This window comes from Antechinus flavipes, chromosome X (genome assembly GCF_016432865.1).
Source record: "Antechinus flavipes isolate AdamAnt ecotype Samford, QLD, Australia chromosome X, AdamAnt_v2, whole genome shotgun sequence".
Taxonomy (NCBI): domain Eukaryota; kingdom Metazoa; phylum Chordata; class Mammalia; order Dasyuromorphia; family Dasyuridae; genus Antechinus; species Antechinus flavipes.
Window position 1 is genome coordinate 78,220,024 of NC_067404.1, and position 13,277 is coordinate 78,233,300.

At 43.5% G+C, this 13,277-nt stretch overlaps 1 protein-coding gene across 1 annotated transcript in view; it reads left to right on the forward strand.

Moving 5' to 3' along the window:
• Positions 1 to 9,346, forward strand: part of IL13RA2 (interleukin 13 receptor subunit alpha 2) — a 46,199-nt gene extending 36,853 nt beyond the window's left edge. The window contains exons 8-11 of the mRNA XM_051968311.1: positions 1,429 to 1,574; positions 3,361 to 3,505; positions 6,412 to 6,530; positions 8,832 to 9,346. Of these exons, the coding sequence (XP_051824271.1) occupies positions 1,429 to 1,574; positions 3,361 to 3,505; positions 6,412 to 6,530; positions 8,832 to 8,879 (458 nt within the window). The 3' untranslated portion in view covers positions 8,880 to 9,346. The remainder of the gene's footprint in view (positions 1 to 1,428; positions 1,575 to 3,360; positions 3,506 to 6,411; positions 6,531 to 8,831) is intronic.
• The last annotated feature ends 3,931 nt before the right edge of the window (positions 9,347 to 13,277 follow it).

Consider the following 13,277-nt stretch of genomic DNA (forward strand, 5'->3'; position numbering starts at 1 on the left):
AGTCACTTCCTTTCCCCCTCTCACCCTCCTCCCCTCCCCTCTTCCTCCCGCAGCTTCATTTTCTTCCTTTGTAAAATGAATGAGGGTATTGGAGTAGATGCCATCTAAGTTTCCATCCCATAATCTATGAACCTGTGACCTTTGGGTGTGATTTTGTAAAAGGAGATACACCTAAGTTTAGCCCTGGGATTCCCTTTGCCTCCATTGGCCTTTTATCTCCCCTCCATCTCAGCTCCTCTCCCCCAGATTTGGTCACCAAACAGAAGGCATCATTTCAAAAAATAAAACCCAACTTACATGAATTCAGGGGAACAATTTATTTAAGACTCTGTTCAAGTTTTTCTTTTTACATTTTTCAACATTTAAGCTAATTTTTTTCATTCTTTTTTTCTCCCTCTCATTTGTCCCTCCAATTGAAAAAAAACTGAGCCCTTCTAACCTATTTATGGTCAAGCAAAAGAGATCCCTTCAATGGCCATTTCCAAACCATAGGTTTTTCTGATCCTGTGCTCTGTCATTTCTCTCTGTTTCATCTTGAGTCCTCTGGAAATGTCGGCCTTCACATTTGCTAAAGATCTCCAGCCTGAAAAGACTCAATTGGCAGGGAGCCTCCCCCTACCCCAAATTTCAGTTGTCTAAGAACTAATTAGAGGCCGACCAGCATGGTCCTATATGGCCAGTCTTCACACAACTTTCCCATGAGGAACCACCCATGGTGGAATAGTCAGTACCCACTTTCCAGTCAATATGTTCTTTGTCTTCTTCTTCTCTGAGCCTATGCCCAAATGACAGTCGTGTCCCGTTTTTGAAGTCTGGCATAGGAGGAAGAGAATCATCCCTCCACTTTCAGCATCTCTCCCCCCAACCATGGTTCTTTCCACTCAAAGGCTCTGCTTATCAGGGCAGCAGCCCTTATCTGATCTTCTTCTCCTCAGCCAAATAACCATAATCAATCTGTGTTTTTGGAGAAGCCTTTCTGAATTTTCCCATATGGGAACAAAGTAGGAAGCCTACAGATTTCCTGATTGTGAAGAAGTGAATTACCCTGCTACGCTTTAATCCACGTGCCCAGATATGCCGGATTGCAGTGTGGTCAGCAATGCAGCAGCTGGGGAATCCCGGAATCCCAAACTCCCGAAGCATATAGTCAAACTTTGGCCTTTCTATGATGACCTTAGGGCCTGAATTGGAACATGGCTAGCCTGAAGCTCCTAGTGTCCAGTGTCCCAGCATCAGGCCCTCTTTGCATTTAGCCTTTCAGCAAGGCAATCTGGGTAGAGGCAAGGGTAGGTACTGCCTTGCTACTCATTCAGAAGCAGTAGGCTTGGCACAGTGGGCCACTGGACACCACCAATGTGTCCAATGGCAACATGGCTACTCTGAACCGGAAGTAGTCTGGGGGCTCATGGCTTCTCTTTTGCTTTTCAGTGAAACCTTCTCCCCCTGAACAGCTAAATCTGACTCAGAGGAACCCTGAAGAGCTTCACCTGGAGTGGAAGCCACCTGAGGGACCCGTCCCCTCTCATTGCCTGACATATGAAGTTCAGTTCCAAGAAGATGACGCGTCCTGGGTGGTATAAATGAGTCTGGTTTTGTCTGACCCCTATCTGTGCTTTCATTGGTATGAGGGAGTGTCACTGAAGACACCGCCCTCTACTAATGCTGTTTGGAGACGACTTTGTAGGCAGGGACAGTTGCTGGATCCCAGGGGCATCAGTTGGGGTGCTGACCCGAGAAAAAGGTTTTAAAGTCTACAAATTCGGGTTTGGCTCTGAGGTGGGATCTGTATCCATTACTGCCTTGCTGCTTGTCATAATCTATATTTAATATAAAGTGTTATTAGGTAGGAGAAATAAGAGCCTGCTGTTTCCTTCCAGTAATTATCTGTCTAGCTTGTTTGTATAGAGTTATATATGTGCCGTGAACTTTTTAAGAACAGGAACTTTTACCTTTCTTTGTATCTCAGTGACTAGCACATAGTAGGTACCTAATGAATGTTCTCTAACATACTAGCCAGACAGAAACCCTTCCCAGGACTGGGGATCCCAGCTATAGGGATGTAAAGTTTTTGCTCCCAGTACTAACACACTGAAGCTGCACTAGCTTATCAGTTTTTGTTGGTACAATGGAAGAAGTATTATCTCTGGAGTCTGAGGACTGGGGCTCAAATCCTGCTTAGACATTTACTCTCTATGTGATCTTGGACAAGTCACTTTACCACTCTGTGCCTCAGTTTCCTCATCTGTAAAACGAAGGGGGTGACCAACATGGGCTCTGAGGTACTTTAAGCTCTAGACCTATGATTTTGTGTATATGTGTATAAATAAAAGTTTGACGTAAATTTCTTCCTTCTCCCTAAACTGGTACCAGTGTTGATGTTGAGTTATTTCAGTCATGGCTGACTCTCTGTGGCCCAATTTGGGGTTTTCTTAGCAGAGATTCTGGAGTGGTTTGCCATGTGTTTCTCCAGTTCACTTTACAGATGAGAAAACTGAGGCAAGTAGGGTAAAAGTGACTTGGCCAGAGCCTCACATTTAGGAAGTATCTACTACCAGTTTGAATTCCTATCTTAAGCCACACTGGCATCCAATTTATGGTCAAAACAACGAATACGTAGGAGCCATTGCTCTGAACTAAGCCCATCATTGTGCAGATGGAGAAACTGAGACAGAGAAGGGAAGGTGCTCATCTTAAGGTCCTATCATGAATTAATGTCAGGGCTATGTCTTTCTTCTGATTCCCTTCCCACTCCTGTCCCTACATCATGGTAGCAGCCATATTACATTAGAAAAATGTGTTATTTGGGTGAGGCTGCTCTCTGGCTCTTAGAAATGCAAATCAAGGCCACAGGCTCACAAACAGGCCTGTGATAGCCCTCTGAACACAGAAGGAAAAAAATGGGTTCATCCCTCACCTGGGATGATTCCTGAGCACCATGAACAAGTCAAAAGGCAAATCCCTTCTGTGCCCATTAATTCAAATTGTCAACCGCAAGGGATTCCAGATACATGACCCTCGAACTGCCATCAGGATCTTTGAGATTAACTCATTTCCATGAAAATTTTCCCCATTTCCAGACTCCAGTTTCCATCTGAGACTCTTGTCTTCTTTCCCCCCCCCCCCAGTAAATTTTTTTAAATGATTGCACATCAATACTCATCCTGGGGCAGCTGTGATCATAATTTATAAATATATTAAAAATATTTATTTTTGTGGTTCCCAGTTAGGTTGCCAGAGCTAGCCAGTGACATATGTGTGGAAGATTCCTTCAGTGAGCTTATCAGAGCCAGGTCTCCATGTCAGGCCAAGTGTTTTGGGCCAAGGGGTCAAAGCACCCTAGCTTGTTTTCTTGCATTTCAGTCCAGATCGACGGAAAAAGAAATGATCACCCTGCAAAAATCAAATGGAAGTAGAAGATTCTGCATCTGGGTCAGAGACAAAGTGAATATTTACTGTGCCAATGAAGGGTTTTGGAGTGAATGGAGCTCCCAGCAGTGCTTAGAAGGTAGGACATCAGGGAGAATAATGGGGAGAAAACTCTAAAACTCCGGGAAGATACATCAGTCCATTTGTTTTTTGCTATATCATAGAATTAAGAGAATTTTTGGCTAATTATGCTAAATCAAGGAAGCAAGTTCATCCATCAACCAAGCTAGTTTTTATTGGGAACTTATCATGTGCACAGCACTGTGTCTAGACCCTGGTCATACTAATATTGGCAATTAGCAGCCTTTATTTGAATCCAGTCTTCTTAGTTCATTCCAGTCATGACTATTTTCAGATTGAGATAATGTGCATGAATTTCATGTGTTGATTATGTATGTTTTGATATTTCCTTATTATTTTCACATGTATCCTATTGGGTATTTTCTTTGGAGTAGACTGGAAGTGACCATAGTATTGAAAGCGGTTGTAGGGGCAGCTAGGTGGCGCAGTAGATAGAACATTGGCCCTGAAGTCAGGAGGACCTGAGTTCAAATCCGATCTCAGACACTTAATACTTCCTACCTGTGTAACCCTGGACCAGTCATTTAACCCCAATTGCCTCAGCAAAATAATAAAGCAAGCTGTTGTGGCAGAGCATGAGTTTTGGTAGCTCAGCCCCAAACCTTAAATATTTGGAGTATAGCCCCAAGTTGGGCCAGCCATGTTGAGTTTAGAGAAACCGATTGGATGCAGAGTGATGATTTGTTATGGTTCTAGTAAATCTTAAAGATCATCTGCTAAATCCTAGAGCAGCTGCGGTTAGGCCTGTAGGATTTACTTTGCCAAAATTGGAGATCTCTGAAAAAAGCAAGTCAAGTGTTTGAATTGCTCAAGTTGGCTAATTGTTCTAAACCAAGGCATCAAATTCATCCATTGATGAAACAAGGAACTGGTGCTTTGAGAGAAATCCCTTGGCCTTCTCTGGCCTGGGACTAGAGACTTTGGCCAGAGAGTTTATGGATAGATAATGAGTTCATCCCATTACCGTTGTTATTGGTTCATCTGTAGCCAAGGGGGCTGGACTGACTCTTGTAATAACTTTAGAGAGTTTGGGATTATTGACAAAAGAAATGATTTCTCCGCTGAGCTTCTACTTCTTAGTCCTTAGTGCTTCTATATAAAATGATTCTATAGACAACTTTCTTTGATCTCAGGTATTTGTACATCGTTTTTATTTTTGCATACATTCTTCCTCTACACTGTAAATCTTTCCTTATAACAAAGAACAGCAAAACCAGAGTGCAGATCATCACAACTAACCAACACATCAACCCAGTCTGACAGTGTATGCGGTGTTTCACATCCAGAATTCCCCACCTCTCCAAAGAAGGGTGGAAGTACATTTGTTTTTCTTTTCTTCTTTGAAGATCAGCTTAGTCTTTTTCAACGATATAATATTCAGTTTGGGGTTATTTTATCTTCATTTCTACAATTGTAATCGTTGTGTATTTTGTTTTCCTGCTTCTACTTAGCTCATTCTGCATTAGTTCATGTCAGTCTTCCCAGGCATCTCTATTAATAATGTTCCTCCTTTATTAATAGGGTAGCCATCTTCCATCCTATGCACATACCACAACTTATTTAGTCGTTCTCCAATCAGTGGACATCTACTTTGCTTCCTTTTCTTCACCACAATTCTTGTGGAAACTTCCATTGGATTTAGGTGAAGAGAGAAATTTTTTTTCTTTTAAAAATTAAAGTTGATCTTAACCAGGGAACTTAGGCTAGGGAGGCCTACTTCCCAAAGAGTCTACTATTGCCACTCCTTTGCCTTTTATGGAAGCTCTTCAAATGTGTATCCTTATTGGGGTGAAGGGCCTCCAATCATTATGACTAACTGTTACTAGTAGTAAGAGTAGCAGCAACAGTTGCAGCAGGAGTAGTTGGTGCTTAGTATATTAAGGATTTAAAACAGTGTATTTGTGATCTTCTTTGAACCTCTCAGCTACTCTGGGACTGAGATACTATAGGTAGTATTGTTCCTATTTTAGACATGAGCAAACTGAAGCAGGAAGAGGTGGCTTGACTTACCTGGGGTCACATGGCTAGACCATGGCAGGGATGGGATGCTAATGTTATAGCTGCTGTGTAATCCTACTTCTCATGATGCTCATGATTTTTTTTATTCCCTAGCAGAGGGCAGGATGTAGCAGACTTTAGACAGGTTAGTTTGTTTTTGGTGTGAGGCAAGTTGGAATAAGGAGATTGCTGCTCAATCTCATTAGATTTGGAGGTGTTCTGTCAAGAGGTGGGTGTAGATTTGGGAATGGGGAGTGATTATGCTAAAGTTGGCCTGTTTGGTCTAGCCCATTCTTATTACCATCTATGCCATTCAAAACTCCAATTTCTCTGGAATCACTAAACCATGGCAACCTTGACATGCTGTTTCCTTGGACAATTCACGAAGTAATTTGGAGCTAATTCAAGCATCTGACTTGTTTTCTCTTTTTTTAAATGGACTTTAAGAGAAACACTGAACCTATTTATCCAGTGCCAGGGGCCTTTGCATTTCATTACTTTGAGACGATTACATAAAGTCACAAGGTCAATTTTTAAAAATTGAAACCAAGCCAGAGAATTAATAAGCAGAGGAAGCAAAGGCTTTTGGGAGAACTGTTTTGGGGGTGCTATTTTTTCCCAGATGAACTAAACAGATGATGCTGTTTCAGTTCAGCAAACTGCATGGTCCATGTAGCAAGGCCCTGGCCTAAAGGAACAATGGAACCCCATGTAGGTGTCTGGATGTGTACACGTAGCCTGCTCTCAATTTTTTGCTCTGAGGATCTCACCTCTATCCTTGAAAATATGGCAGATTATTGGCAGGTGGAGCCACCCTCCCATCTTAGCTCTGCCCCACCTTAAACTTTCAGAATTTCTTAAAACAAAGCCCAACATCTAATCTTCATATGTTATTTTTGTTTCTAGAGCAACAAGACGATGACAGCTGGCTTCTCTTTATCATCATCCCAGTCACTTTAATCATGCTCAATGCCATTTTGGTAGCTTCATTGTTGGTGCAAAAACAAAGAACCTGTTTGAAGCAGGTAAGTTCTGGGAGTCGGAACAGATACAACCCCTGACAGGAGGAACATTCTTATCCGGATGCAAGAGGGAGAGGTCAAATGGGCCGCCACTTAGAATGGCGTCATTTTTGAAGCTCCCTCCCAAAACAAGAATAAATAGTCTCTTGGGTCATGTTTATCAAAGTGATCTCATCATTCTGCATGTGGCTTATGAGAAACTATTCATTCTTAGCTTCCAGGAAGAGTTTGAGTTTCAAGGTAATAGGAAGGTAAAAGGAGGGGGACACTGGAAAAGTTTGACTTTCCCTAGAACACCATGAGGGTGTGACAAATGAACGAATCAGCGCCTACTGTATGCCAGATCTTCTGAGGAGTGGAAGACAAAAAGGCATGCCCTCCTCTCAGGAAACTCAGTCTCTTGGTAAAGCAAGGCTTAGATGGATTAAAGAGCTCAGAGGATAGATTGGAAAGGACTTTCTAAGATCCTAGTCCAACCTGTACCAAAGAAAAAACCCTTCTTCAACACTGGAAAGAATGGACTCCCACATTTGTTTGAAGACCTACAGGGAAGGAGGTCCTTTGTCCTCATGGGGCAGGCCATTCTGCTTCCCAAATTTGTCTTTGCGTTGAGCTGAAAGCTGCTTCTTCCATTTTTCCCATCATTCCTAGTTCTGCTGTATGGGGTTGAGCAGAACAAAGAATCTCCCTTTTAGATGACTGTCCTTCAGATACTTGAGGATGACTATTTTGTACACATGTCCCCTCCCTTCCCCACCAGTCTTTTCTTTTGTTGGCTAAATGGTCCCTGAGCCTTCAATGGATGCTAGTGGCCTTCCCCTAGACATGCTATCAAATTCTATCTTAAAGCAGTAAGGACCATTTCCTCAGAGGGCCCTTAGCCTCCTTAAGAGCACAGCTCAGGTGTCATCTCTTCCTTTCTGCCTTCGCCTCCCCCATCCCAGCATCAGTGCCTTTTCCCCTCATGTGAGCTCTTGGAGTGCAGAGGCTATTTTGTTTTCACCTCCCCCACACCTCCAGCGTTTAGGACAGAGTCTTATACATAGTCAATTCTTAGTAAGAAGTCTGTCAAATTGACTAGAGCTGAATGTGTGGCTTAGATGTGACTGACCACTGACTGATAAGAGCAGTGTAAGCGCGAATGTTAAAAAAGCTCAGAGGGAGGAAAGATCACAGTCGGCTTAATCAGGAGAACCGGACATAAACAATAAAGGCCCAGGCCATTACTGAAGTGAGAGAGAACACAGAGAGAGCTTCGATTGGCTGCTACATTCTGTGAGGTTAGATCCTCAGCCCACGACAGACAGTAGCAGTCTTCGGAGAAGCATGAACTTCAGAACTCTCCAGGATCCAGGCCCTTTACACCTGGATGGTACAGTGGGCAGATCACAAGGCCTGTAGTCAGAAGGACTCGAATTCAAATTTGATTTGGCTCACTTCCGAGCTGGGTGACTGAGTAAGTCACTTCACTTCTGTCTGTCTTGGTTTCCTCATCTGTAAAATGGGAATAATAATTGTATCTACTTCCCAAGATTGTTGTAAAGATCAAATGAGAATAATTGTAAAGTGTTTAGCATAGTGCCAGGCACATTTGTTGCTGTTCATTGGTTTAGTTGAGACCCCATTTGGGGTTTTCTTGGCAAAGATACTGGAGTCTTTGCCATTTCCTACAGATGAGGAAACTGAGGCAAACAGGGATAAGTGACTTGCCCAGGGTCACCCAGTTAGTGTCTGAGGCTGGATTTGAACTCAGATTCTCCTATCTCTAGGGTTAGTGCTCTATGCATTGAAGAGCCACCTCACTGTCCCTCATGAGCCTGACACATAGTAAATACTTATTCAATTCAATTCAAAACAATGCTTGTTTTCTTCCTGTCTTCTTCTTCTTTTTTTTTAGGCATTTCTTTCATTGGGAAAGGTCATAAACCCATCCACAATCCCTCTTCCTGTGCCATTTTTATTCCTGTCTTTCCCTAATCCCCCTATCAAGGATCTAAGCAATGTGATGGACACCCTCCTCTAGGTCTTTTTTACCTTCCATGGATCCCAGCGAAATACTTGGGTTGTTTGTCTGTTGGCTTGTTGCTCTTATTCCATGACTATCCCATCACCTTTTATGATTGTAGATTTCCTCCCTCCACCAGTCCTCTTGATGAAATGCACAAACACACACATTTGTAGAGTATATAAACACATATATACCCCTTACTTCACTTTTTGTGCCCATCATCATTGGTCATGTGCAAAATCATGTTATTATTTTTCTGTATGTCCATGAATAATAGAAGCCCTTTGCAATTTCAGGTTCTTGGCAAAAAGGAAGTCCATTTCTACCACGAGGCAATCTACTGATAGTCCACTTCCCAGTCACACATCCAGCTGGCTGCTCCTTCCCCAGCAGGAAGAGAGAGTCAACCTTATTTGTTGAACACCCGGAGGAATCTTCTGGCATCCGATTTCTCTTAGGATCGTCTCTGAGAGCAGCAATGACATATTTCAAATGACTTTAGAATATGAACACAGATGTAAATATACATATATGATATATTGAGCATGTGTGTACACATACATACTATATATATGTATATGTGTGTATATATACATATAAATAATTTTTTTGGAGGGGGTTGTTTATAGAAGAAAAAAAAATCACCTTGTGTTGTAAGCTTTCTAGTTCCCAATAATAGGCCCGCTTCTTGTGAATTTTTAATGTTGCACAATGAAGAAGCCAGGGATAAGTGTTTTTTAAAAATGATCTGTTCTTAAAAAAATGTGATTTCATAACTTGTACAAAGCTGAGCCACCCCGACTTTGCCAAATCCTGATGAGTTTCAAGTTTGTTAAAACTTGCCCTTTAGGTAAGTTCCTGGACTGTGAATCACATTGTTTGGCTAAAAATGTCGCTGCAGGCGTGCTAAAGTGCCAAGGAAATAATTGAAAATGCACATACTGCTCTTCAGATCCTGGTGCCTTGGGCCTCAGGATAAGGAAGAAGGGTTGGGGTGTGTGACTAAGAGGGGGTATATGGAGGAAAAGGAAGAGGTGAGATGACACAGAAGGAAACTTGGAGAACTTAGCAAAAGCCACCTACTCTGCAGGGAAAGCCAAGGAGTTTCCTGTGCTTCCTGATAGCTCTTTGCTGGTTCAGGTTGGGCCCTAAAGAGACCTGGGGTCAAAAAGGAGTTAGGCATGAAATTGTGAGGAGATATTAAACAAGCACATCCTACCGAGAGAGCAATCCAGTCAGTCACATGTGGCCATTTCCTTGCAAATTCCAGAAATTATGGATGGAGTGGGAGGCGGGAGGTGCTTTGTCAAATCCATATGGCTGGGATAGGGTTTGGGCCAAAAGGACTGATGGGTGGAGATGTACAGAAAATCCCACCCAACAATACCGTGCCTTCTTCCAAGGAAGGCCCCGTCCGGCAGGGTGACGTGTGATCCTCGGCTACTTGGCCATCTGTTCTCGGTAGCCAGTGGTTATGCAAAAGAAGCTACGGTCCCTGTCGGTCTAGCTGCCGAGACCATGTGGATGCTTAACAAAACTCAAGGCAAGAATAAGGAGAATGGCTCTTTGCGAAGCGCTTTGAGCTTTCTAGAAGGAGTTACACATGTGATCTCATTTGATCTTCCCGATAGCTCTGTGAGGGGTGTCCTATAAGCTTGCTCTGGTTTGGTCCAGATCTGTGATTCCATCCCTTTCAGGTCAGCAGCTCACCTCTAGGTGGGTCTGAGAGGCGGGCAGTCACCTAACAATTTTGTGACTGGCCCTGTGCCAAGTGAAGGGCACCCAAAGAAAGGCCAAAGAAGCGGTCCCCACAGTCAAAGAGCTCACTGCCCGATGGAGAGACAACACGCAAACCCTGTGGTCCTAACAAAATGTGGAGTGGGGGGCAGCATCATAAAGTGGGGTTCAGGGTAAGCTTCTATCAGAACACTGGGACTCTAGCTGAGGCCTAGAGGAAGGTGGGGTGGGAAGCAGGAAGCTCTGAGTGTTGGGCCCACCTTCTCTTTGCTCTCACCACAGGGCTCAGGAGCACAAGACTGAGAGGGGAACTGTGCAAAAGAGATTACTCCACTCAGTCTGCTGGGCCATGGGAGCGTATTATGAAGGAGGGATTGAAGTTGTAGAGAGCCAGATCTAGATTTACTTTTAGGAAAAACGTAAAGTGGGTGATCCAGGATATCTCCTCTCAGTGGGTTTGAAGCCAAAGTCGGCTGACCATTTGGTAGGTGTTTTGTGAGACACTTAGGAGACGTTGGCCAAGTCCCTCTGCCTCTCGGGGCCCCACTTACGTCATCTGTAAAGGGAGAGGTTGGGCTAGATGCTCTCTCTCTGAACATAGACATGGGAAAGAAGTGGGAGAATTTTCAGGTAAGGAGACTAGCATGAGCATCCTCCAAAATTCCAGTGCATTATCTCCATGCCCGACCTTCCTGTGGAACCCTTGTCTAGCACTTGCCCATCTGCCATGGGGTCTCTTGACACCACAAGGGTATCTGCAAGTGGGCACTAGGGCTGCTCCTCATTTGCCATTGATCTCAGTCCATGACCAGCTCCTGAGCACAACTTCAAAAAAAAAAAAAAAACTTACTTTGTCTTAAAAGAGCTGTTTAATATTTGGAGCAAAAGGCCCGGGGGGGGGGTGTGTCAAAATGATGGGCAGTGGGCTTCTGCAAGTGGCACAATAGAGAAAGGGGTGGCTCTGGAGTCAGGAAGGCCTGAGTTCAAATTCAGCCTCAGACACTTGTTAGCTATGAGACCCTGGGCAAGTCACTTTACCCTGTTTTTTTTTTTTTTTTTTGCCTCCGTTTCCTTATCTGGAAATGAGAATAATAATATCACCTATTTCATAGGGTGGTTGTGAAGATCAAATGATATCTATAGCTATAGCTATATATATGTATATAGGTATAGATATAGATTGTATATATATATATATTTGTATGTGTAGTATATATGTCTCTATATCTATCTATCTGTCTATATAGTTATTTGAAAGAGTGAGCGTGCACTTTGAAAACCTTCAAGCTTTCTACGAATGTTAGTGATTATTTTTGAACTAGCCCTAAGACAATTGGTTAATTCTGGTTGTCAAAATGGTCCATTAAGCAGGAGGAAGAAGTCAATAAAACTAGTTGTTTGAGTAACCCCATGTGAGCCAAGAATATGAAGGTCTCTCCCTCTCCACCCTCTCAAACTACACGTGTACCTTAAGGGGGGCATGTATGGCACTGATCTCAAGGCAAGACACTCTCGTTTACATTTCTGGGTTTATTCTCTCACAAAGAGACTCAGATTGTTTACCCTGGAGGCATGTGGGATAATGGGAAGAGGCACAAAGACTTTGGGTACCTACCTCATCTGGTCACCATGAGCTTGGAATGAGTTCCAGCACGCGAGTATTTTGGAAACCCATAACCATCGTATCAATATCAGTGATTATTATCATAACCAGCGTGAGCCAATAAAACCATCAGGCCTAAATAAATGCATTCAAATGCTTGTGGCTGTCCGGTGGGGTCTCCGCTGGCAAGCCCAACTTGGGCGCTCCAGTTACTAGAGAAGGATCTGCACCCTTCACAAAGTCGAGAAAGACGGGAAGAGCCGAGCTGGTTTAGGGGAATTCACATTACCGGTGTGTGGTCTGAGCTAGCCGTTGTATGGCCTTGAAGTGTGTGGCTTGGGGCCTGGACCTAGGAATCCACTCAGTCTGTGATCTGGGGCCCAAAAGAAGTTCTTCTCACACTTATACTTGGGCAGTCTTCCAAAGGTCATCTGTAATTCTTTTCCTTTAGAGCCTAGGCTCCAAATGAGTGAGTTTTCCTAAGTTTTTTTCCTCTGAACCCCACCCTGCCTCTTGGAGACGGGAAGATGCACGTCCCCTACATTAGCAAAGCAGAAACATAAAAAAAAAATTACAAGGAATTGCGGTTTCTCTCTCAGCTCTATTTTGAATGTTGCTGCCGGCCAGTTGGACATTTCGAGAGCCTCCTTATTTTTAGAGCTTTATAGAGGTTTGGAGATTTGAGAGTCTGACACTGGCCCTTGAATACTCACTCATTCCTGCATCTCCTTTTTTCCCCCAGCTCTATCAGAGAGGGAGATTGGAAAAGCTCGTCATGGACTGGACTCCTGAGGACAGGGCCAGAGCATGGGTTCCTCTAAGCCTTTCCAGAACCCTTCCAAGGCAGGTGCTTGTGTCGCTAGATGACTGGTTCTTTCATATGTAGCTCTCTTTAGAAAGTCATTCTTTGGGAAGGCAGTAACACTGATTCCCCCCCCCACGTCCCAAGAATAAGAATCCCTTTGAATTCGAAACATCAGGCTCCCGTAAGTGCTGTGCAGCTTATTAGCTTGGCCTGACCCTGACAAGGCACTTAATCTCTGAGCCTCAGTTTCCTTATCATTAAATGGCAACACTACTGCTTCTTGCCTTAAGGGGCCAGTTTGAAGCTTAAAGGCCATAAGGCTTGGGAAGAGCTTTGTACTTGTAACCAGTAATTATTATTACTAGCCTGGAAGTTCCAGCAAGACAGGGACCAGATGTTTTGCTTCTGGCCTACATGGCCTAGTGTTTTGCTCATAGTATGTGCTTAATAAATGCTTATTCTAATGTAGCCCCTCTATTATCGTGTTATATCAGAAACCAGCAATCCTGTGAAAAGGCAGGGCTCTTCTTCGTTCAAGAGGAGCTTGAGTGGTTTTCTCATGTTGTCTCAGAATTTTCCCAGGAAACCTTGTGGGGA